General features: G+C 35.2%; 1 protein-coding gene across 6 annotated transcripts in view; it reads right to left on the bottom strand.

Annotated features, from left to right (window-relative positions):
- COL24A1 (collagen type XXIV alpha 1 chain) overlaps positions 1-23,416 on the bottom strand; it is a 379,894-nt gene that overhangs the window by 73,879 nt on the left and 282,599 nt on the right. For all 6 annotated transcript variants that reach the window (XR_004274544.1, XR_004274543.1, XM_032296380.1 and 3 more), the window contains 8 exons: positions 22,930-22,983; positions 22,669-22,722; positions 21,820-21,876; positions 18,873-18,926; positions 13,052-13,105; positions 12,904-12,957; positions 7,423-7,476; positions 6,165-6,272 (listed from right to left, as the gene is read on the bottom strand). Coding sequence is in view for 4 of the 6 variants with exons in the window: in XM_032296380.1 (XP_032152271.1) it covers positions 6,165-6,272; positions 7,423-7,476; positions 12,904-12,957; positions 13,052-13,105; positions 18,873-18,926; positions 21,820-21,876; positions 22,669-22,722; positions 22,930-22,983 (489 nt within the window). In the remaining 2 variants the exon portion in view is untranslated. The remainder of the gene's footprint in view (positions 1-6,164; positions 6,273-7,422; positions 7,477-12,903; positions 12,958-13,051; positions 13,106-18,872; positions 18,927-21,819; positions 21,877-22,668; positions 22,723-22,929; positions 22,984-23,416) is intronic.

Genomic DNA, 23,416 nt, shown 5'->3' with positions numbered 1-23,416 from the left:
AAATTATTAGCATGCTAAAAGACACTCCTACCAGCACCATGATAGTTGAAAAATGCCATGTCAATACTTGGAAGTTACCTTCAATGGTTTAAGAGCAGAGGGAAACCCTTGCTTGGTGCTGGGAATGCCCCATCCCCTTTTTAGAAAATTCATGAATAGCTTGTCCCTTATTTAACATATAATCAAGGAATAGCTATAAAGCAAGCTAGCCAGCAATCTATGAGGGATACTCTGCTTATGAGTTAGCCCTGCTCTATCTATGCAAGAGCTATTTTCCTATACTCTGTGGCTCTGAGAAACTTGCTTTGTAATATAGTTTGGATATCTGTCCCTGCCCAAATCTCATGTTGAATCGTAATCCCTAAAGCAGGAGGTGGGGCCCGGGGGGGAGTTGTTTGGATCATGGGGTTGGATCCCTCATGGCTTGGTGCTGTTTTTATGATAGTGAGTTCTCACAATATGTGGTTATTTAAAAATACATGGCAACACCCCTTCCACTCTCACTCTTTCTTTCTCTCTCTTGCTTGTTCCTACATTCACCATGTGATGTGTCTGCCCCCACTTCACCTTCTAGCCTCCCTAAAAGCTGAATAGATGCCAGCATCATGCTTCCTGTAAAGCCTGAAGAACTGTAAGTCAATTAAACCTCTGTTCTTTATAAATTACCCAGTCTCAGGTATTTCTTTACAGCAGTGCAAGAATGAACTAATACTCTTTGCCTTCACTTTACTCTGTCAACTCCCTCCTGAATTATTTCCTATATTCCTTGAAGACAAGAACCCTTCCTGACTAAGCCCCAGTTTTGGGGTTTGCCAGTATCATAGATTTCTCATATAAGTGAGATCACAATATTCATCTTTTGTGTCTGATTTGTTTAATTTAGCATAATGTTCTTCAAGTCTCATCCACATTTTAGTGTGTCAGACTTTCATTCCTTTTTAAGGCTGAAAAATATTCCATTGCATGTCACAATTTGTTTATTCATTCAATAATTGATAGACATTTGGGTGGTTTCTACTAACTTGCTATTATGAATAATGCTGCTATGAACATTGGTGTAAAAATATCTTTAATGATGAATATGTTAATTTGATTCACTCTAGTAGTCTTTTTACTATCTATGGGTATCCTATATATTCTTATTGCATATCTTCAATTCATACAATAAAATTTATTTTTAAAAATCTTTTACATCCCTGCTTTCAGTTCTTTTGCATATATACCCAGAAGTGGACTTGCTGGATTAATGGTAATTCAATATTTAATTTTCTGAGGAACTACCATATTGGTTTTTACAGTATTGTGTCATTTTACATTTCCAGCGGTAACATGACTGTGTTCTAATTTCTCTGACATCTTGCCAACACTTGTTATTTTCTGTTTTTGTTTGTTTGTTTTTGTCTTATAATAGCATCCTAACATGTGTGAAGTGATATCTCATTTTGGTTTTGATTTGTATTTCCCTAATGGTAGCGATGCTGTACATCTTTCCATGGGATTACTGATCACTTATAAATCTTCTTTGGAGAAATGTCTATTCATGTCTTTTGCCAGGTTGCTAGTTTTGAGTGGACCCTGAAGTAAGAAAAGGCTCTGTAGCAGATTCAGGGTGTAAATTACAATGCTATTAATATTTGTACCTCATAACTGAGCAACTCTAATTATATCAGAAGGCTCTGTAACTGGTAGAGATGCTATATGGGTCCTTTGATAATCTCCCATAAGAGAAACCCTGCTTGTATCTGTAAGATTTTGGACATAGGCCATGCCCTCTCTGTCAAATGCAATTTACCATTTGGAATGCAGCTCTGAGCTTGCTCTGGTTGAAACTGAATGAATGAACCTGAAATGCGAAATGGCTATGTTCTCTGTTTTGCACATTATGAACTGGGTGATAATCTAATCCACTGAACTGCAAAATTGAATGTATACCCCAACATTCTACTCTTAAATCAAAATGGCATGTATTGAAACGTGGCCCTAGCAGGTCTAGAAAGCACAGACAAAATGTGTAAGCAGGCAATTCAGATTTCCATGACACCTGTTCCCATTGCTTTGACATTGCTCCTTCAGCTTTCCTAGAGAATTCCCTTTATCAGTTAATGAAGGAGGAAAAAGCTCAGGCCTGATTTATGGATACATCTGCATTGATTGTCAGCATCAGCCAGAAGCGTATAGTTGCAGGCTGCATTACAGCTTGAAAGATGTTAGTAAAGCGAACTCTTTCTAGTAAGTAGAACTTGAGGCAATATAGTTAGAAGGAGAGATGTCTAGAACTGTGGATCTACACTAATTCAGAGAGCAGTGGATAACAGGTTGGCCAGCTGGCCAGGCACTTGGAAATGATGGGTTTGAAAGACTAATGATAAGGAGGTCTGAGGAAGATAAATTTAGATGAACCTCTCAAAATGGAATCAATATGGAGATAATTATATTCCATGTAAATATTTAACAGAGAGCATCCTCCATAGAGTAGGCTCTCAATAATCAGGTAAACAAGATGGACCTTGAGTGGATATCAGTCAACATTTTCCCGTAACAATCATAAGGTTGCTCAATGGGCTCATTGGCACAAATCCAACCATGTGGACTTTTCTTCACCATGGTTGATCTGGCTACCACCCCTGGTGACTGCCAAACCTGCTAAAAGTAGAGGCCAACACTGAGCAATGCTCCCTAGGAGATTAGTTGGAGCTGTAATAGCTGGAATTGTCCTCATAGGAGTAGACACATATTCTAGATATGGATTTGCTATTCTACCAAAAGTTCTTGTGTAGTTGATACATAGCATGAATTATAGTCAGTCAGAAGAGAAAGAGCTGGTATACCTATAGCAATATGAATGTATCTTTAAATCCCAGTTGTAAGTGAAAAAAATAAGATGCAGAATGGCCTAATATCATTTCCATAATTAAAGACAGGCATAAATACCAGTAGTATATTTTTGGAAAAACATATAACAGATAAAAATATACATTAAAACCTACAAAATAGTGGGCTATCTTAGGGAGACGGCAATGAGAGTGGGGATGAAAGGAAGTCAGCCTAAGAGTAGGTCCATGCAAAAACTGAAGGTTAATAATATGCCATAAAATCATTAATATGATTATCCTAACAACTCTGTACCTAAGGTAAAGGACAAACAGAGGGAGTAGAAAACCCTAAAAATAAAAGAAGCCAAAGTCAAAAGACTTTTTTTTTGCCTCCTCTGGCATCCAGGACTCTGGTAGGTGATATAGGTCAAATTACTAGACAATCTCATTCAGGTCTTTGAATCTTGAAAAGTGGCATGAAGAGGTATGACAGTTTAGAAATTATTCATAGCACAGTAGCATTGGCACCGAGATTCCAATGGTGTTGACTGGTGCCAATGTCATTGGTGGCATCCTAACTAGACTACTTCTTGCCTGGGGTGTTCTGTTGTGAGAAATCCTTAATTTCAGACTGTTTTTTGACCCTGGATTTCAAGCTTTTTAGCTGATTCTCTAAGCAACCCAATTTCTATCTTATAATTTGTTTTCTGCTTAGGTTAGCTAGAGTAGATTTTTGTTTAAACCAAACAGGTTTGGCTAATATCCCAAAGTCCTAATTGGGTTCTAGAATGCTAACAGCCTCATTATCTGGCCTTAAGACCCCCTCATTCTTGTGTATTCTAGATAGAGCCAGGGTTTTGATTTCAGAAATGAGCCTTTGCCTACACAGCAAATAAAACTAGTGTGACAGATTCTAGGAATAAGGTTTAGAGTGGCATTGAATGAAATCAACATTTTATCTGTGTTAATTCAGTATTTTTTTGTATTGGTTTTCTCTTAGCCATTGAATTACTGTCCTTTAAGTATTACCTCAATATTGAAGAAAAATGTAGAGTTGTTAGAAAATGTCTATTTTCCTGCTAGAAACAAGCAACAGATAATCAGTGCCATACTACAATTTTCCTAGATAAAAATGGCATATATTGAGACTAGGCTACCTAGCAGGTCCAGAAAGCACAGACAAAATGTGTAAACAGGCCATTCAGATTTCCACAATATCTGATCTCAAGAGAAAATGGCCCATAATTTTATAATCTATATCAATGTTTTCATTCCACGGAATTTTCAGTCCTTCTTGAGGGACCTCTAGGTATTACATATTGCTATAAAGAAGTTATTTGTCACAATGAACCATTAAATGACCTAAGTAAAAAGTAATTAATGACTTTGATGTGTCACTAATGTTCTGATGAGTAACTCATAAATAGAACAGCTGAAATTTTTCTTAAACTCATATGTAGGATACTGGTTTCTATTATCCACATAGGGAATTAATATCTGGATTAGCAGTATTTTAGCCTGAGAACAAATGACTTCCTGATCCTATTAATTAATAAGTTAATTACTAATAATGCATTATTAAATAAATGTATTTACTACTACTAGTACTTACAATTTGCTATTTAGCCTTATAAACTATTGGGTCCATCCACCCCACCTCCATGATTATACTTGTGTATAGCAGCAACAAATATGACATATTTTCACATGTGGTTTTCCTTGTTTGAATTCTCAAAAATCTTACTAAAAGCAATAGGAAAAGATTCACTATAACATTTCCCAGTAAAACTTAATCCACAAAAATATAGACTCTCAGACCAATTCAACGGGTTTTACTGTTGTATTTGAAAAATTTCACAATCTCATTATAAGACTATCACATGGTGAGTCTGGAGATTAGCATCAAGATGGAAGCCCAGTGCATGAACTCCCTTTAAGACTGGGATAGCAAATGAATCTCTTTTAACTAGACTGATACTACTAGCAAAAGTCTATACAATATTTATTTTAATTAAAAATTCAGCCTGGCTAAGTTTTCTAGGCCCTTAACCTGATGCTGTGAGGCTCTGATATGTTTCTTCCAAAACAAATAGAAACCATGTTAAGGCTTCCTAGCAGTAGTCATATTTTCAGAGAATCTGACTATATGTTTATTAGTGAAATAATAAGTCATTTCATTTTTTAAACAAATAAGATAACTGATTGTAGTGAAAAAGAATATTAGTTTGTATTTGAGTTTAGGTATAGCACCATTCTAGATTTGAATAAACAACAGGATTGACTTATTACCTAAGAAAAGAACAACAAATCAATAGATAGTCATATCCAAATAGAAATTTAAAAGGTAAGTTTTACTGTATTCTTAAAAGTATGTGTTTATTTCTAATGTTTAAAATAAAAACAACCTGGAATAAAAATGTCTTAATTAGGATGACATTAGGGAAGGAAAGAAGGAAAATAGCTAAGCAAAAACAAAAATACGATTTTTAAATTTCTCATCAAATAAATAAGATAGAAATCTGCATAAAAATAAGAGGGAATTTACATTATCACATTACTTTTTTCCATAATAATCATGGTGGTTGCTCAATGGGCCCACTGGCACAAATCCAACAATGTGGACTTTTCTTCACCAAGGCTGATTTGGCTACCACCCCTGGTGACTGCCAAACCTGCCAAAAGTAGAGGCTAACACTGAGCTCCCAACACAGCAATGCTCCTTAGGGGACCAGTTAGAGCTAGCTGTGATCGTCCTCACAGGAATAGATGCATATTTTAGACATGGATTTGCTATTCTACCAAAAGTTCTTCTGGTAGTTAAAATATAGTTAATATATAGCGTGAAGAACTACACATCAGTTAGAAGAGAAACAGCTGATGGACCTATCACAATGAGTGAATTAGATGAACATAGAGAAAATATTCACACAATTCTTGTAAAATACTGAGGATATAAAAGTAAAGGGAAAATGATTTTTCAAAGAACCTGCCTTGAGTTACTGTCCAGGCCTAAATGTTCCAAAGGTGGCTTAAAACATTTGATAAACTCAAAGTACAGCCAGGTTGTGTAGTTCTTAAATTTTTGTTTCTTTATAGTTCTTCTTTAACAGCTTTTATATTTTTAAAATGGCAGGAAATATTAATATCATGAGTTAGTAGATATAAAATACTGAAGAGAATGTAACTATTGACATTTCCTGGAAATCCTATATGCAACTGAAAAATAACTATTAAAGAAATGAATTGATTAATCAGAGCCAATGCCAAAACTAAAATAGCCAAAATATCTATGGTCAGCAAGGAGACACATACATAAGAAATAATAAGCAAAGAGATATCCATACTACTCACAGGAAGTCCCTGTTTTCCTGGTGACCCAACTTTTCCAGGGTTTCCTGAAATGCCATCTCCTCCATGGTATCCTTGTATGCCTTTTGGTCCAGGTGGGCCTTGAAGTCCCTTGATAATTAAAAATTATTTGGATTGTAGATATGCTGAAAAGATGTTAAGATGACAAACACTTTTTTATTTATTGAATTGGGGAAGTTAACATTTTCATATTCTGCTTTAGGACAAATTTTCCTGTTTCCTGGATTCTTTAACAATTTACTATTTGGATTCAACAGATACCTTTAAAAGTTTAAAAGTCTTTAAAAGTTCCCCAAACAAAAATGCCAAGATAATCAGCAATTTACTGTGTAACTTAATGGGCCTTAGTGTAATTCCCTGCTATTTCTCATTGTGTCAACCAATATTTTATATAACTGTGGAGAAAAGGTTAGCTATATGCACTTGTCAGCTTAGGATACAGGCTATCATTCCCCATTTGCCAAACCTTGAATTGTGTTATTTTCCCAATAAATAAATTATGGCTTTTTAGCTGCCACTTTGAATCAGATAATTATATGACTGAAGCAAGGTCTGAACATTTTGTTTCTACCCTTGGGCAACTGAATTTTATATGTAAGGATCTCTGATCTGAGTGTGCTTATAATTTATATTCATTTTCTCTCATTTTTTTTTTTCAAAGCAATAGAGGTCACCCAAAGCAGTCATCTAATCCTTGGCTAGGAGAAATCAGAAGTCTTTGCTAAACAGTCTATATATATCTGCCTGGCTAGAAGAGGAAATTGATGGCAAGGTAAAAATTGATCTTTGTCTTTGATGAAAAGATTAACATTTTTTAAAGACTTTTTATTTGACTAGAGAATGAGAGGCTGAGTCCTCTAATTAAAATCTAGCTCATGTCATTTTAATTATGCTTGAAGATCTCTGACCTTTGTCACCATTCATGTTATGATTCTAAGTTCCCTGTTTTTCAGTGGTTCACTGTCAGAAGCATGAGTCCATAGGGAGGGCTTCATAACAGGGAGGGCTTCAGGAGAATAGCATCCTCCAACTGCAGGGACTTATATTTAAACAGTAAGTTTGGTTTTAAGTTAATGGTTATATTTTGTTCCCTCCGTGTTCCAGCATGGGTTTAATTTTTTTTAAAAAGACAATCTGATTTATCCAACATGATGACACAATTGGCCCCAAACTCTTCTGCTTGCTAAACTTGCCAGTTCCATTTAGAAAGCAAGAAAGATAAAAGAGTCCTGTTACTTACAGGAATCCCAGGTTTTCCAGAAGGACCAGGAGCTCCTTTTTTCCCCTTATGACCCTAAAAATGGAAAGAACAGCTGTCAATGGACTATAATAAACTTACTTAAACTGAAGCCATAGAAAAGAACACTGAGACCTGGATGCGCAGCAAGAACTAGCACAAACTAGTTGTATATCATGGGGATGGCCATTTAATTTTCCTGGGAGTCAGCTTCTTCATCTGAAAATGAGAAACTTTGACAAGATCATCTAGGAATTTCCTTGCAGCTCTAAATTATATGATTTAAGAATTTAAATCGTACTTCTAAAAGGAACTGAAAAGATTATTTAATAAATGTCCCTATTTCAGGAAGGGCCTTGACCTCCTTTTGAAAATGGCCACTAACTTACTCAATTCAGTAAACATTTATTGAGTATCATGTATCAGGGACTCTGTTACGTGCTTGGAAGGCAAAGGCAAAGTTCCTCCTTGCAAGGCACTTATAGTGTGGTAAGAGGAACATGAACTGATAGCCTAAAATGTGCTTCTCTGGAAGAACAGAGAAGAGCATACTTGTGATTCAAGGAAAAGATATTTATTTCCCACGGAACTGTTTGTTTTTCAATGTGTGAGATGTTTTAAGTCATAATTGATTCAGCAGTAATAGCTCTGCCAGGATAGTTAGGAACTTTGCTTTTGCAAATCATGCCATTGTTCTGATGATATTCTAAAAGTATTTAAAGAAGAAAATGTGAAAAGAGTGATTTGGTTCACAAATAAGAAAAACAATCACATTGTCATTACCAGACACATTTCTCAGAAATCATCAGAAGTTCTCATAAACAGGATAATCCCACTAAAATAAGATGTTAAGTTATTCAATTTTGAAGACAAATTGTGCTAAAGATTCAGTTTAACAACAATAACAAAGAAACAACTTTAAGACATGTTATGTTTTTTGACAATGAGCTTAAACATTTTATGAAGAAATAGTATATGTTGTCACAGAGACAAAGAGGATCTTCTCTAAGAGATAAAAATCTAAATTTTTAAGGATTTGATAACAGAAAGATATAAGGATTGTGGGTTGTACTTTCAACTTTGAAAACTTGTACTAGTCTTAGAAGTCACTAATGCAAAATGTTTCTAAAAATGAGGAAATCAGAAAGTGGGACAGTTGGTGACCTAGGTTTAATTAAAATATGCACATTTCTAGAGCATACGATCCCTATAAGTAAAATATGTCTTTCCTAACACAATAAAAAAGTAAAATAAACAAAGACTCCTTTAAATATTAGAAAAAAGTTGTAATTTCAGTCATCTTAAATAACACTTATTAAATAGCATATGAGTCATGATAATATGCAATTATGTTAATCATTGTATTTTTCCTTTACAGTATTTCTTTTTATGCAAAGAGATATATCTGTTCTATACTTTTGATTTTCAAAATAGACTTTTCCTTGGCTTATGAATTTCAAAATAGTCCAGCAAAACTCATAATAGAGGTAACAGTTTGAAAAAAATATATTTTCACTTTCAAAATCATGTTTTTTAAATACAAAAGCCTGAGTCCTAAATATTAAAAGTCTATCTTTAAGTTAAAAACCAAGGTTTGTTAGAAAGTACTCAAATAATAAAATTATGCTGTAAAGAATAGATTTAAAATAATAAAGTAACAGTTTTTCTCACATAAGGGAATAAATATCCTCAAGTCAGGGAAAAAGAAAAGCAGCAGCAAACGAGAAGCAAGACTATTAGATACTGATAGCGATCTCTGAAAAGAACGCTTTGTCCCTAATGCTGTCCTTGAGCCTTTCTTTTTCCCTTTTTTTTTGAGACAGAGTCTTACTCTGACACCCAGGCTAGAGTGCAGTGGCATGGTCTCAGCTCACAGCAACCTCCACCTTCCAGGTTCAAATGATTCTCCTGCCTCAGCTTTCCAAGTGGCTGGGATCACAGGCATGCGCCATCACACATGGCTAATTTTTGTATTTTTAGTAGAGACAGAATTTTGCCATGTTGGCCAGACTGGTCTCAAACTCCTGACCTTGGGTGATGTGCTCACCTCGGCCTCTCAAAGTGCTGGAATTACAGATGTGAGCCACCATGCCCTGCCTGCTCTTGAGTCTTTCAAAGGGTAGAGAGAAACACTTGTGCTCTCAGATAAGTTTGGGGATCTGGGTGCAGAGGTGATGCCTAGGAAGACTAAAATCCTCATTGAGAAGTCCACATAAAGTATACTGAGTGTCATAATTAGAGTAAAAATCTCTGCATGAGATGTGTAGAACAGTGGGCTTAAGAATGCCTTTCTGAGTCCTCCAAGAAGCCTGTATGGTGTGGGGAGCAGAGAATGTTATTTATATGTGACCAAGAACAGAAGAAGATGGCCGTTAGAGGCCTGAGGAAGTCTTGTACCTGAGATGAGAAAATAGCTGCACATGCCAGCATAGGACAAAGTACTTCTGCCAGGAGGGCCAAGGTAGATGCCAACACGGTGTGATGATAGCAACTGCGGGCCAAAAGGGATGATGTGCATTTCAGGGGACACTAGTGTGAACAGATGATGACTGAAAACTGAACTTATTTTCCACCCATCTTCCCTACTATCTGTAACTCCAAATTTGAGAAGTGAGCGAATGGAGAAAACTCTAATCAAATGTAGGATATTTGAGTGAATGGAGTTAAAGGCAGTCAATGGATTAGATATACAGTACATATAAAATTGTGCTTTCTTTTTTGCCTGGGTAGCACTAAAAAATATGTATAGTGGCCCATTTGAAATCGGATCCATTTTAAAAGGCTTCCGTTCGTTGAGACTATACTGGCTCACAGACTACTAGAGAAAGCAATCTAATTCTTTTGATAAGGGAAATACTTTTTAATATGCAATATCAATCCAAACCCTTGTTATTTTTTGTTTAAATGAGGCTGAAGGACAGTTACCTAGATACTTCACTAGTTCTAATACTCTTTGAGAAGGCAGCTTTATAAAGCAAAAAGATTTAGAAAGTTAAGCAAAAATGATTTTCTCTTTTTTAACCAAGAAATTTCAATTCATTGAAATCTGGAATTTTGTTTTGGGAGAAAAAAGGTTTTGGCTTGAGTTTTGGTCTTTGAGAGTCATTATAGGACAGTTTGCTCACATTTGCATTATAAATCTTTTTAAAAATATAGTGGTTCTGCAATTGGTTTTGACTTGCTCTAACTTTTTCTTTACAGCTGCCCACAGCCTTATGTCCAATGAATGAATTGAATGGTTACGTTAAATTAATCATATTTTACTTAATTTTTAAAAGATTATAAGTAATAGGCTTCTGCATAATAACAGGAGCTAGGAAATAAAGTTTCTAGTATTGCTTCTGTTGCTAAATGGTTCTGTGATTTTAGGTAACTCATAATCTATCTGGGATTTAAATTTCTTCGTCTGAAAATTGAGAGGGTTATCCAGATGATTTTAAAGGGCCATTTCCAATCTAAAAAATAAATTTAAAGCTTTGCAAAAACAAGATGACAGCAATTGGACAGGACCCATCTGGCCACTGAAGGTGTCCCTAGTGAATAATACACAGTCAGTCGTTATTCTTATAGCAATTAATACTTTTTTAAATTCTAAGAGGCTTTTTAATGTGTCCTTGGGTTGTATGCCAGTATTCCCCAAAGTAGGAAAGAACTAGCTCACCTGGATTATACAGAAATTAAACTATGGCTTCTTAGCATCTTTCAGCTCCAATATGCAGAGCTGACCATGTAGGCTAGAGAGGCAGTTGACTAGTAAGAATGTTTGATATTCATCAGCATAATTTTAACATATGCTAATAAGCATCAGAAAATTCTTATTCCTGAGATCTCTCAAGATGGAAAAAGAAAACCTGTAAATATGAAAACATTAATTGTAAAAAAGTAGACATTTTAGGATCAAATGCCGGATAGCACTTGCATCCTTAGGCACTTATTGCAAATATGAGCATGACAGCAGTAGCAGTGTTCCAGGTTTCCAATGTTTTCCATGACTTTTTCCAATTTGGATATTAAAAATTCAAGTGAATGAGTTAACTATCTTCTTTCTCTGCTTTTTTTCTTGTTTAGGATTATCTTTGATAGGATATTTTTATTTATTAATATTATTTATTAGAGAACCTAACAGAAAGTGACTGAATAGATGCCAAGGCTATTCAAAATGGGTTCTAGGTAAGTGAATGCTTATTTAACATAATTGATTCAACCCCATTTTATTACTTACTCCCATAAGTGGAAAACACAAGTATGGGTGAAGACTGCTTAACAAATCAGGAGAAACACAATCTCAAATTTGCCACTTTTTATCTATTCTCATCTAATTTATTATTAACTCTAGAGCACACTTTCTTAAGAATTTAATCTGAAATCAACAGCATGTGAAGTCAGAATGCCTGAAAAACAGGGCAGTAATGAATTGAAGGTGTACATGACAAAGCCGCTTGCTATGTAAGATTGAGGAAATGTCTATCTGGCCACATGGAAAGAGAAGACTAAATTCAGTAAACCAACAGATTTTTAGTTTGCTTGACAGATACTTGATTTGCCTTATGAAAAAACATCTTTTAAACCAATTATGAGTCTGTGTCACATAAACAACTTTTTCCACTCTTATGACAATGATTCTTTAATTGGTTGAACTTTAGTCAGGCTTCTGAATCTTCTAGGCCCTCCATGTACTTCCTTGTAAAATCCAGTTTTAGCAACAAACTCTGCCAAGTCAGGTTGGCAAGAACCTTCACTCTTGATATCTGATCACTCTTGATATTTGATATCTAATTGGATTCCTCATCCTCTACCATCCCCCAGCTGATGTCTGATTATCCTGCAGTTGATGTCTGATGAACTTGGCCTGTCTTCAGCAAAAATCTTGTTAGGTTGGTTTAACCAAAATTCCCCTTGCCCCTGGTGTTTCCTCTTAAGTAATTTTCCATTCACTCATACTCAATCTCTTCCTTTGTTATGAATTCCTACTTGCCCATGTTATATTTGGAGCGGAGTCCAATCTCTCCTCCCCGCTGCAAAATCCCATTGCAGTGGGCACTATACCCATTGCAATGGTCGTAAACCAAGTCTTCCTTACCATGCTTTAACAATTATCATTTAATGATTTTTTTCTTTAATACTTTCTACAACAATCATATAGGTTTGACTGATATGTTTCTTTACCTTATAATATTAGTTTAAAGTCTTGTTGGTATTTCTGCTTGAAACCTCAAGAACATATTATTAATTTGAGACAACTTAGGCAATTTTCACAAAGCCAGAATAGGCTTCTGGTAAAGAAAAATTTGGATGATAGTCAAAACAAAGGACTCAATCAATAATTTTGTATTAGCATAATTATTGAAAAACACCTTATTTAGAGACCTACAGTGATCCATATTCTACATAATTTGAATTATAATAAATAGCAACTTCTTGTGCTCCTGCTTTCTAAAACTGCTAACTATAAATCTCAAATTGTCTTAAATAATTTAAACTTACTTCAGATCCTCTCTCTCCTTTTAGTCCTTGTTCACCCTGGTCACCTGGCTCGCCCTTTAGTAGAAACCAAAATAAAAATCACATATGAAGCAGAAACCAAATAAGTTATATTAATGTTAATTTTAGAAATAATGCTTTCAAAACATACTGGGGGTCCTTGTTGTCCAGTGGCACCTCTTAGTCCTGGCACACCCACATGTCCCTAGTAATAGAAAAGATTACATTATTAGAGTAAGTAGAGGCATGTGATTTAAGAGAATAGGATACTATTACCTAAAATGGTAGCAAAGTGTTACAAAGATCAATTTTAATGTCATATAGATTATGATTCTTCTTGGAAATAGAAAAGAACATAATAGCTGTCGGATATTATGGTGATCAAGAACAAGTTAGGGTTTTCTTTCTTTCTTTCTTCTTCTTGTTTTTTTAAAATGTGAATTAATGTAGCAGGTTGAATGGTAGCCTCCCAAATGTGTGTCTATGTCCTAATCCCCAGAACCTGTGAATGTGATCTTGTTTGGAGAAAGGGTCTTTGTAGATGTTGTTAAGTTAAGGATCTCAAGATAAGATTATCCTGGATTATCCACGTGGGCCCGAAATCCATTAAAAGGTGCACAGAGGTAGACTGACACGGACAACAGAGGAGAAGGCCAGGCGAAGACAGAGTCAGAGATTGGAGACATGCAGTCATAGAAATGCTGACAGCCACCAGAAACTGGAGGAGGCAGAGTGTGGCCCTAGAGCCTCTAGAGGGAGTGTGGCCCTGCTGATCCCTTGATTTTGGATTTCTGGTTTCTAGGACTGAGAAAATTACATTTCTATTGTTGTAAGCCACCCATTTTGTGGTAATTTGTTGTAGCAGCCTCAGGAAACTAATAGAGTCAATAACCAAAGGAACAGAGTTTGAGAATACATTTCTTTTTCAAGTTCTTCCTCCTCTGAAAGTGTACTATAGTCTCCATTTTACTTAGCTGAAACTAAGTTCACAGCTATTTGGACAGTAGATTTACTGTGCTGAAGACTGGGAGCAGTTACTTGATATAATACCAAGAAACACCACATGACTCTGACATTCGGCAATCTGTCATCACCTTAGTTTTCCTAAGACGGAATGCTGACCTACCACATTTCCCTTTTCAAGTGTGTAAATAGAAACTAGCAACAACCCAGAAGTTTGTTCAGATGAGAGTTATGCAGGAAGAATTCTGCGTGTAATCTTTTTTATCCCCTTTCCTGCTGTTCTACTCAATCAGATTTCTTTCTTCCTATTTTCTGTATATTACAGAAAGAATGCCTTAGGAAAGAGTTATCAGTCCCATCTCCTGCGCTAGAAGATGAGATTGCATACATGGGCTTACAATATTTATTCTTACAGAAAGGTCAGTTGAAGTCTTCTGTTTGTATTCCGAGGCAAATGTTTATAGTTTAAGTTTCAACTTCCTGATAAAGGAAATGAAACCTGTTTAAGGAAGTGAACAGTGGCAGGCCGGGCGTGGTGGCTCATGCCTGTAATCCTACACTTTGGGATGCTGAGGTGGGCAGATCACAACGTCAAAGATCAAGACCATTCTGCCAACATGGTGAAACTCCGTCTCTACTAAAAATATAAAAAATTAGCTGGGCATGGTGGCATGCACCTGTAGTCCTAGCTACTCAGGAGGCTGAGGCAGGAGAATCGCTTTAAACTGGGAGGTGGAGTTACAGTGAGCCAAGATTGCGCCACTGAATGTCAGCCTGGCGACAGAGGGAGACTCCCTCTCAAAAAAAAAAAAAAAAAAAAAAAATGAACAGTGGCAAGAGAGAAAGGCTGGTCTGGAAAGCTTCTATAAGCTTCAATATAGCACATGGCCACACTAAAGGGAAAACCATGATCACACATGACCCTTAGCAAAACATGAGCAGAGCCAGCAATTAACAGAATCTGCTCAATCAAGAGAGAGTGTGGTACAAGTAAATATGACTACTTGAGGGTCCCTTATCAAACAGGATTCAGGAAAGCAGTGGCTGGTGAAAGCTGGAGCTGAAGTGAGAGTGAGAATATGAGCAAACTACAAAACTCCGAACTATCACGCCAAATTATGGCTTTTCCACCATCCCTATATGTAGTTTTACAGAACTATTTTCAGAATGATCATAGAATAACCAACTGCCTCTCCTGGCTTTGTGAAGTATGAATGTAAATCTCACCAAGATAAACCTACATTCTAAAGGTTTCATTACTATTACTTTGGTCCATTCTATCCCTCTGAAAATTGACTATGACCATTCTTCCGTAATGGTAAAAATTAAATATGCCATAGTAAATGTTATTACAAAATTGTGCAGGAGAGGTTAAGGAAAGTGATGGAATTTGTCAGATAATATTAGTGGTGGGATAAGCTGAATGGCCAAAGGAACTTACAGAAGTTTTATAAGGGAAGTGATAAGTTCGATCTTGAAGAATGAGTTACTAAGGACATTCTGGCAGAAGGAATAGCATGGGAAATAAAGGGATGCATCTGACAGAACATGTTAGGTAGAAAACAGATCTGAGGGAGCTATGACTGGGGACAGGGAGTCTAATTGGGAAGCTACTGAAATAATTTTGGCGAAAAATGATGAGAGCCTGAACTAAAGTAGGACAAAGTAGCTAGATTTCAGAAACATTTAAGAGTCAAAAGAAGTCGTTGACTGAATGTGAGAGATGAGTAGGGGTATAGGGAAGAAAAAGATTGATAGAGATAGAGTGAGTGAGAGAGAGAGAGAGAGACAGACGGAGACAGAGAAAGGGAGAAAGAATATTCATCTATTGGCCTGGACACCTGAATGACTGGATACTAATCACGGAAATAAGGACATAACAAGAGTAGGATCAGATCAGATTTGCAAAGGATGAGGTATTATGGTTTGGCATATACTGAGTTTGAGGTGCCTGTGATGATGTCCAATAGCTATTTAGATCTGCATGTCAGATGCTAAGGAGTGAAGGCCTAGTTGGGATTTAGTTATTTCATTGTGTGTAAAAATTCTATGACCATTGCCAAACCCAAATAAAAAGACTTTGAGCTACAACATAATTTATTCAAGGTTTTTCTGGACTTCTTCTCTCTTAAGTATAGCTTGAGTTAATCTTAGATATTTATGTTTCCATTTATACCTTTAAATAAAATGTTTCCATTTATAGCTTTAAAAATTGGCTGTTGCCAGGATAATACATTTATTCCCTCTGGCTCTCTCAAGCCTCAAATAAATTCATCTTGATCTATGTGATGTATAGTTTTAGTTTGTAGGATGACAGCTATAATTGTTTTTCCTTTTATGAAAGAACATGAAATAACTTTATACATTTTAAAGCTAAAATTTACTATGTCTATTTTTATACTGATCAAATGTTCTTATTATTCTTTATTTTTTATATATATATGTGATGTCCATGGGGGCAGAGATTGTGTCTGGGATGTCCAATGTAATCTTCATGGCCCCTAGCTCTTCTCCTGGCCCATGGCAGACACTCAAATATAAGCTTAATGACCAGAGACCAAGTTTTTAGAAAGGTTATCATACATAACACATAAAGGATGTCACTACAAACAAGTATGCATTAATAATAATGAGCACAACTCTTGATTTTTGTCATTCTAAGTTTCTTCAAGGGGAAAAAAGAACAAAGGTTAGTGAGAAGAATTTAAAAATGTCTAATAGGTCACAACCAAACAGAAGCAAAATATGCATTATTCATTCCATTTCTTTTCTCCTGCAGGATAATCATGAGTTCACCACGATTATAAAGATGTTTGTGACTATAAACATGTGTTTGTAAAAGCCAGGTGATTATTCAGTAACACAAGAGAATAAAATATTGATATATTTTATAATATGGATGAACTTGTAATACATTATGCTAAGTGAAAGAAACCAGACACAAAAGGATATATGTTGTATGATTCTATTTATATGACATATCCAGAATATGCAATGCAGAGAAAAAAAGAAAAGTGGTTTCCAGAAACTGGGAGGAATAGGGAGTGATTGGTTAATGGGTAGGGGCTTCCTTCTGGAAGTGGTGAAAATGTTTGGAACTAGACAGTGGTGATCGTTGCACATGATGGGGTTCAAGACACACTACCAAAATATGATATCCTGGAATACTCAATATTTTAAGCTGCAAGAATCTGAGGAATGGTAGGTGCAGAAAGGACGTTCTTGTAGATACAAATGTTATGTAAATTGGAAACAGAACACATATAACCTACTAAAAATGTTTCTTTGAAAACAGAAAAAAAAATGATCATCACAATAATTTCACAAACATTTAGAAATACTCTCAACATCTGCTTCAAAGAGAGTTTTTGGAAAAGAAAGTTAATTTTTTAGATTCCTCTGGCTTGAGAAAAATCAACTAATTAATGATTATCTATCTATCTATCTATCTATCTATCTATCTATCTAGCTAGCTAGCTATCATCATTTTGTCCATTTAGTTTGGCTAATATAAATCTGAATTTCAGACATGATCACAGAAATTTTACCTTGACAGGGAGATGTATCAGATCAATTAATTCATCAATTCATTACTAAAAGCTTATGTACAGGGATCAGACCCAAACATTGTACAAGAAAGAAAGAAGACATATGCAAAGTGGAGAGCGAAGACACTACACATTAAAAAAACAATTAGCGGCCAGGCGCGGTGGCTCATTCCTGTAATCCCAGCACTTTGGGAGGCCAAGGTGGGCGGATCATGTGTTTAAGAGATCGAGACCATCCTGGCCAACATGGTGAAACCCCGTCTCTACTAAAAAATACAAAACTTAGCTGGGCCTGGTGGTGTGCAACTGTAGTCCCAGCTACTCAGGGGGCTGAGGCAGGAGAATTGCTTGAACCCAGGAAGTTGAGATTGCAGTGAGCTGAGATTGCACCACTGCACTCCAGCCTGGTGAAAGAGCAAGACTCTGTCTCAAAAAAATAAGTAAATAAATAAAATAAACAATTAGCAAAAAAAGAATAATATTTGTGTTGAATGATTTAAATAATAATATTATTACAGGACTACAGGAGAGGGTAAGATTACTGTTAGTGGATCAGTGAAAAAGGGAATTTGAGCAAAACTCTGAAGGACAGATGGGATTTATATAAAGATTACATAATGTTACAGGCAAGTAAAGAATGCTTTGAGCAAAGGAATAAGACAGGAACTATAGGGAGACAGGAGGCAACCTCTAACTCTATAAAGCAATTGACAATGTAAATAGAGAGGGAAGAGATATAAGGCAGGGACACAGAACATTCTTAAAACAAATGTGACTCTAAAAAATAACACTGAGTAAGTTCTACACAAAGTCTAATTTTAGCTGATTAAGTTAGTCATATAATATCCCTCTCAGGAATGGAAAACGATAAGAATTGACTTAAGCCTTAAGTCAATAAAAAGCCAATATAAAGGCTTAAGTCAATTCTTATCCTTTTCCATTCTTGAGAGGGATATTATATAACTAACTTGACACCTCTTTATTGAATTCCTACTAAACACCAAGAACTTTGTGTTTTAGAAATTGGGGATATAATGATAAATATGAGAGACAAGATTTTATTTTCATGGATCCTACATTTTGGTGGAGGAAGACTAACAATAAAGAAACAAATATATTTAAAAAGTGACAAGAAAATATAGCATAAAATGTCATGAAGGAAATCAAGTATTATGGTCCAGAGTGATTGTTCTAGATCTATTTTTAGATAGGAAAGTTAGAGAAGGCCTCTCAGGAGGTAACATTTCAGTTGAGATCTGAATGATGAGAAAAAGCAGAACTGGGAAAAGACAAAGATGATTCTAGGAAGGAGGAGGAGAAAATAGACGTTTCTTCTAGGATTAAAAACAAAAGATGCTACTAATTATCTCAATACAGTAATGCTTATTTTCATTTGAAATGGAATAGAAACACAGAGAATGCTATTTAAATTTAGAAGCAAAGGGTATAACTTGAAATTACCTTAAATCCCTCTGCTCCAGGCTCTCCTCTCTCTCCTTGTTCCCCGACTGGACCCTACAGAGACCACACACAAAACAATCACTTTTACAGATGGATCAAACTATATGTGAATGCAGGTGATACAATTAGTGTGGTTTATTCTTTTGTCAAAAAATAAAAACAAATATATGATTTGTTTAGCTCCATTAATTTCAAAATATTGAATTTCAATAAGAACATCAAAATACACTAACCACTGAATTATATAAAGAAATCTTATAATGATTCTACTATGAAAATTATTGAAAAATGTGGCCCAATTAAAAATATGAATATTTTCACCTAGTGTGGTGGCTCACACCTGTAGTCCCAGCACTTTGGGAGGCTGAGGCAGGAGGATCCTTCGAGCCCAGGGGTTCGAGACCAGCCTGGGCAATAAAGTGAGACCCTGTTTCTACAAATAATTTAAAAATTAGCTAGCCATGGTGGTACGTGACTATAGCCCCAGCTACCTGGGAGGCTGAAGCAGGGAATCACTTGAGGCCAGGAGGTCAGGGCTGCAGTGAGTCATGTTTCCACCACTGCTCTCCAGCCTGGGCAACAGAGTGAGACTCTCTCTCAAATAACAGCAACAGCAACAACAAAACAACAAAATGTTTCAATGAGTACAGTATGCTATAAATGATGCTAAAATAATTTACATTTTTACTAAACGTTAAAATGATTGAAAAAGATTTGAGGACAGTTCAGTATGTAATTCCAATGATTACAGAAGATTATGTTTAAGTGATCTTTTAAAAGATATTTATATTGTAAATCCTACTTTACTATTCTTCATGAAAAAGTCTATTGCTGGCTGGGTGTGATAGCTCATGCCTGTAATTCCAGTAGTTTGGGAGGCTGAGGTAGGAGGATCGCTTGGGCTCAAGGGTTTGAGACCAGCCTGGGCAACAGAGCAAGATCCTGTCTCTAAAAAAATTAAAAAATAATAAATAAAAATTAGCTGGCCCTGGTGGCATGAGCCTGCAGTCCTAGCCACTTAGGAGGTGAGAGGATCACTTAGTCCTGGTATTCGAGGCTGCAGTGAGCCATGACTGCACCACTGCACTCCACCCTGGGCAAGAGAGGGAGACACAGTCACAGAATAAAAGTCTATTTAGTCTGTAAAATGTTTAATTCTCAAGACATAAATTAACCTAAAAAATTACACTTATTAATTTTAATCCTTAAGCCAGAAATTAACCTAATAAACTCAGACTTACTTTTCCTGAACATTCCTAATAGAAAATATTTAATATAATAAATCATCAAATTATCTACTAGTAATGAATATCAGCACCCACTAAGACCTTCCATCTGAGCAAAAATTTACATTAAAATTAATTGGCAAAGCCGGGCGTGGTGGCTCACACCTGTAATCCCAGCACTTTGGGAGGCCGAGGCGGGTGGATCACGAGGTCAACAGATTGAGACCATTCTCACCATGATGAAACCCTGTCTCTACTAAAAATACAAAAATTAGCCGGGTGTGGTGGCACAAGCCTGTAGTCCCAGCTATTCGGGAGGCTGAGGCGGAAGAATCGCTTGAACCCAGGAGGCGGAGGTTGCAGTGAGCAGAGATTGTGCCACTGCACTCCAGCCTGGCAACAGAGCAAGACTCCGTCTCAAAAAAAAAAAAAATTAATTGGCAAAACATAGAATTTATTATAGATCATTAATTGACAAATTTTAACTTACTCTTTTGTGGAGAAAGGTAAGAGACATAATGTCAATACCATAATCCCTGACTCGGCTTTAATTATTTAGAATTTTTGTGGTTTAAGTTTCATGCCTGTCCCATGTCTACTGGATAAAACTATTATTGTTATGCTAGACTGTTTATTTATTTATATATTTATATATATATATATTTATTACATTTTAGCTGACATTCTTTGATTCTGGCATACTTAAATCTGGGAAAACAACCACTACTACTCCTTTTGCCAAGTTTTTTCCATTTGCTTGAACATTTTTACATTATTTCCATATATTTCCCTCTCTTAGTGGTTTAGGGAGACTAGAATATTATTTGATAAAGAAGCTTACATATTCCTTTAGATACCTATATACCTATTGCCTTTATATGAGATGGCCTGATTTAATTAGAAAATTTTAGAATCTTTCCTATTTTGAAAACAAAGTATAACTTTCAACCATCTCCAAAGAGCCAGATCAAAATATCAGGAGTGACTACATGTTTTGATCCTTGTGCCTTAGGATTCTTTTACTGTATATAATGGTATAAGAGAAATGGAAAACACAGCCAATTATATAATATTTATTTCTATGAACTAAGAATTTTCATTTAATCCATTTAATTTACATATGGTCTTTAGACATTGTTTTAGTCAAACATGAACACAGAGACAGTTATTCAGATAATCAAAGCTATAATAGCTACTTTTTAGAAACCATGGTTATAGTTGCCCTTAAGATTTTAATTATGAGACTACAGAGCAGTGATATTTAAAGGTTATTGGTTCTAATAACTGGTTAGAGGAGTTTAGAAATCACTTGGCAACTGTGTGTAAACTGATATAAGAAGTATATAGATAAGATTTTTTAATATTTAGAAATAAATCTGAATATAATAATTAAAGAAATATGTAGCCTAAAATGTCTAGAGTGTTTAAGTTTTCTGATAATCTTTGTAAAAGTTATCATGGCTTAAATGCAGAAAGTTAGATTTGGGAAGTCACTATATTAACCCTATATGTTATGCTAAGAATTTTGACCTTTAATATTTTTCATATTAAAGACTTTCATATCATTTAGATTTTGTGACCATAAATATTGCTCTCCTATCAAACCATGTTACAAAACTAACAAAAGAAAACTCCTTGAAAAGATGTAATTGGTGTTGTGAATCTATTATATAATTTTATTTTATCTTGAATAATCAGAATTATTTTAGAAAAAGACCTACTGGTTCACCTCGAGGTCCAGGTGGTCCTAGGACTGTGCTATCTTCTCCTGGGTAGCCCTAAAATGAAAATAATGATTTATAAACAACTCAATAAATAAAATAACCTTCAAAAATACACAACCTGTTATTTTTTAATGTATTAGGAAAAGCAGTTTGATTTTATCTTAAGTGGAAAACTTTGATGTAAGAAACTAAGCATACGATATTTTATACAGAGTTGTAATTTGTACAGAGTTCTTCTTGGAAGTATCAATCTGCTTTAATTACGAAAGAAGCAGCTCAGAAATTTTCTTAAAATGTCAGGTTTTCAATGATATTAAAAATTAAAAGTACTGCTGTAGTTATTCCTAAATCATCAAAAAATTTTAATCTTTAATATAAATAAGCCAGATGTGGTGGTACACACTTGTCGTACTTAGGAGCCTGGGGCGGGAGGATTACTTGATCAATTTGAGTTCAGCCTGGGCAACAGTCAAGATTGCTTGATCCTGACTCTCCTGCCTCAAAGACTCCTAATATAAATGTGCTATAATAAATGATTTAATCTAGAGCCTTACAATTTATTTACATAATTAATTAATTTTACTTTTACAAAGCTCTAAAGATTGCAAAGTATTTTCATAATATTATTATTTTAGCTCAGTCTTGAAACAACCCATGGAAGATATTTTAATAATTTATTTAAATTTTAGCTCCTTCATATTTATTTTTTTCTTTCAGAACTAGTAAAATTTTCAACTTTAAAAGTGCTTCTTTTATTCCTTGAAATTTTCTCAATGCAGTCTTTCAGGAATAATTCATAAACTCAATGTTTAACCTTAGTGTTAGAAAGCCAATATATACGCAAACCTTTTCTCCTTTAGGTCCTGGCAATCCAGGGAGTCCTGGTTGACCCTGATGGCCCTACAAAGGACAAGTAGACATTTAAACATGCTCTACCTAGGTATTAGATATTGTACTATTCTGAAATGAAAAATAGGATTCACTGTCTAGGAGGATGAGGCCTAAATATGTTAGAAAGGTTTAACAGAGATAATTTGCAAATTTGGGATATCATCTTGAATAAAAATGTTTTCATGAGAATATGCTTTTTCAATTATAAATATTTACCCTGTACCCTGGAATTCCTGGGTCTCCCTCAGGTCCCATCAATCCTAAATGTCCCTAAAAAACAAAGTACATATTAGTGAGATAGAGAAAGCAGAGAATTGTTTAAATCGTTAGACTTGTACTCTTATTTTTTAAATTGTTACTTTTAGATTTTTCATAGTTGAAATTTGTCTAGTTTGAAAAGGGAAAGCAAAAAATAACATTCAAAAGACAAAAAATAACTTTTGTCTTTATTTTTTTTTTTTCTGGAAACAAAAAGTTCTACAACAAATGTCTTTTTGGTTTATTTCTGATATAAACATCCTTAATCATATCTAAAAAATACTTTCAGTTGTCATAATCCTGCTGATCCCTGACAACATTATTGGAAGTGTGATTTACATCTGTCAAAGTTTGTGGTAGTTGTGGGTCACTGAATATTAGAGAGTGCAACCTGAGAGTTTTTGACATTGTCACTACGGGATCCAGAACTCCATACTCATTGTTA

The sequence above is a fragment of the Sapajus apella genome, unplaced genomic scaffold (genome assembly GCF_009761245.1).
Source record: "Sapajus apella isolate SASKATOON/1434 unplaced genomic scaffold, GSC_monkey_1.0 scaffold36, whole genome shotgun sequence".
NCBI classification, from domain to species: domain Eukaryota; kingdom Metazoa; phylum Chordata; class Mammalia; order Primates; family Cebidae; genus Sapajus; species Sapajus apella.
The sequence above is the reverse complement of the archived record's forward strand: the minus strand, read 5'-3'. Positions and strand labels throughout refer to the sequence as shown.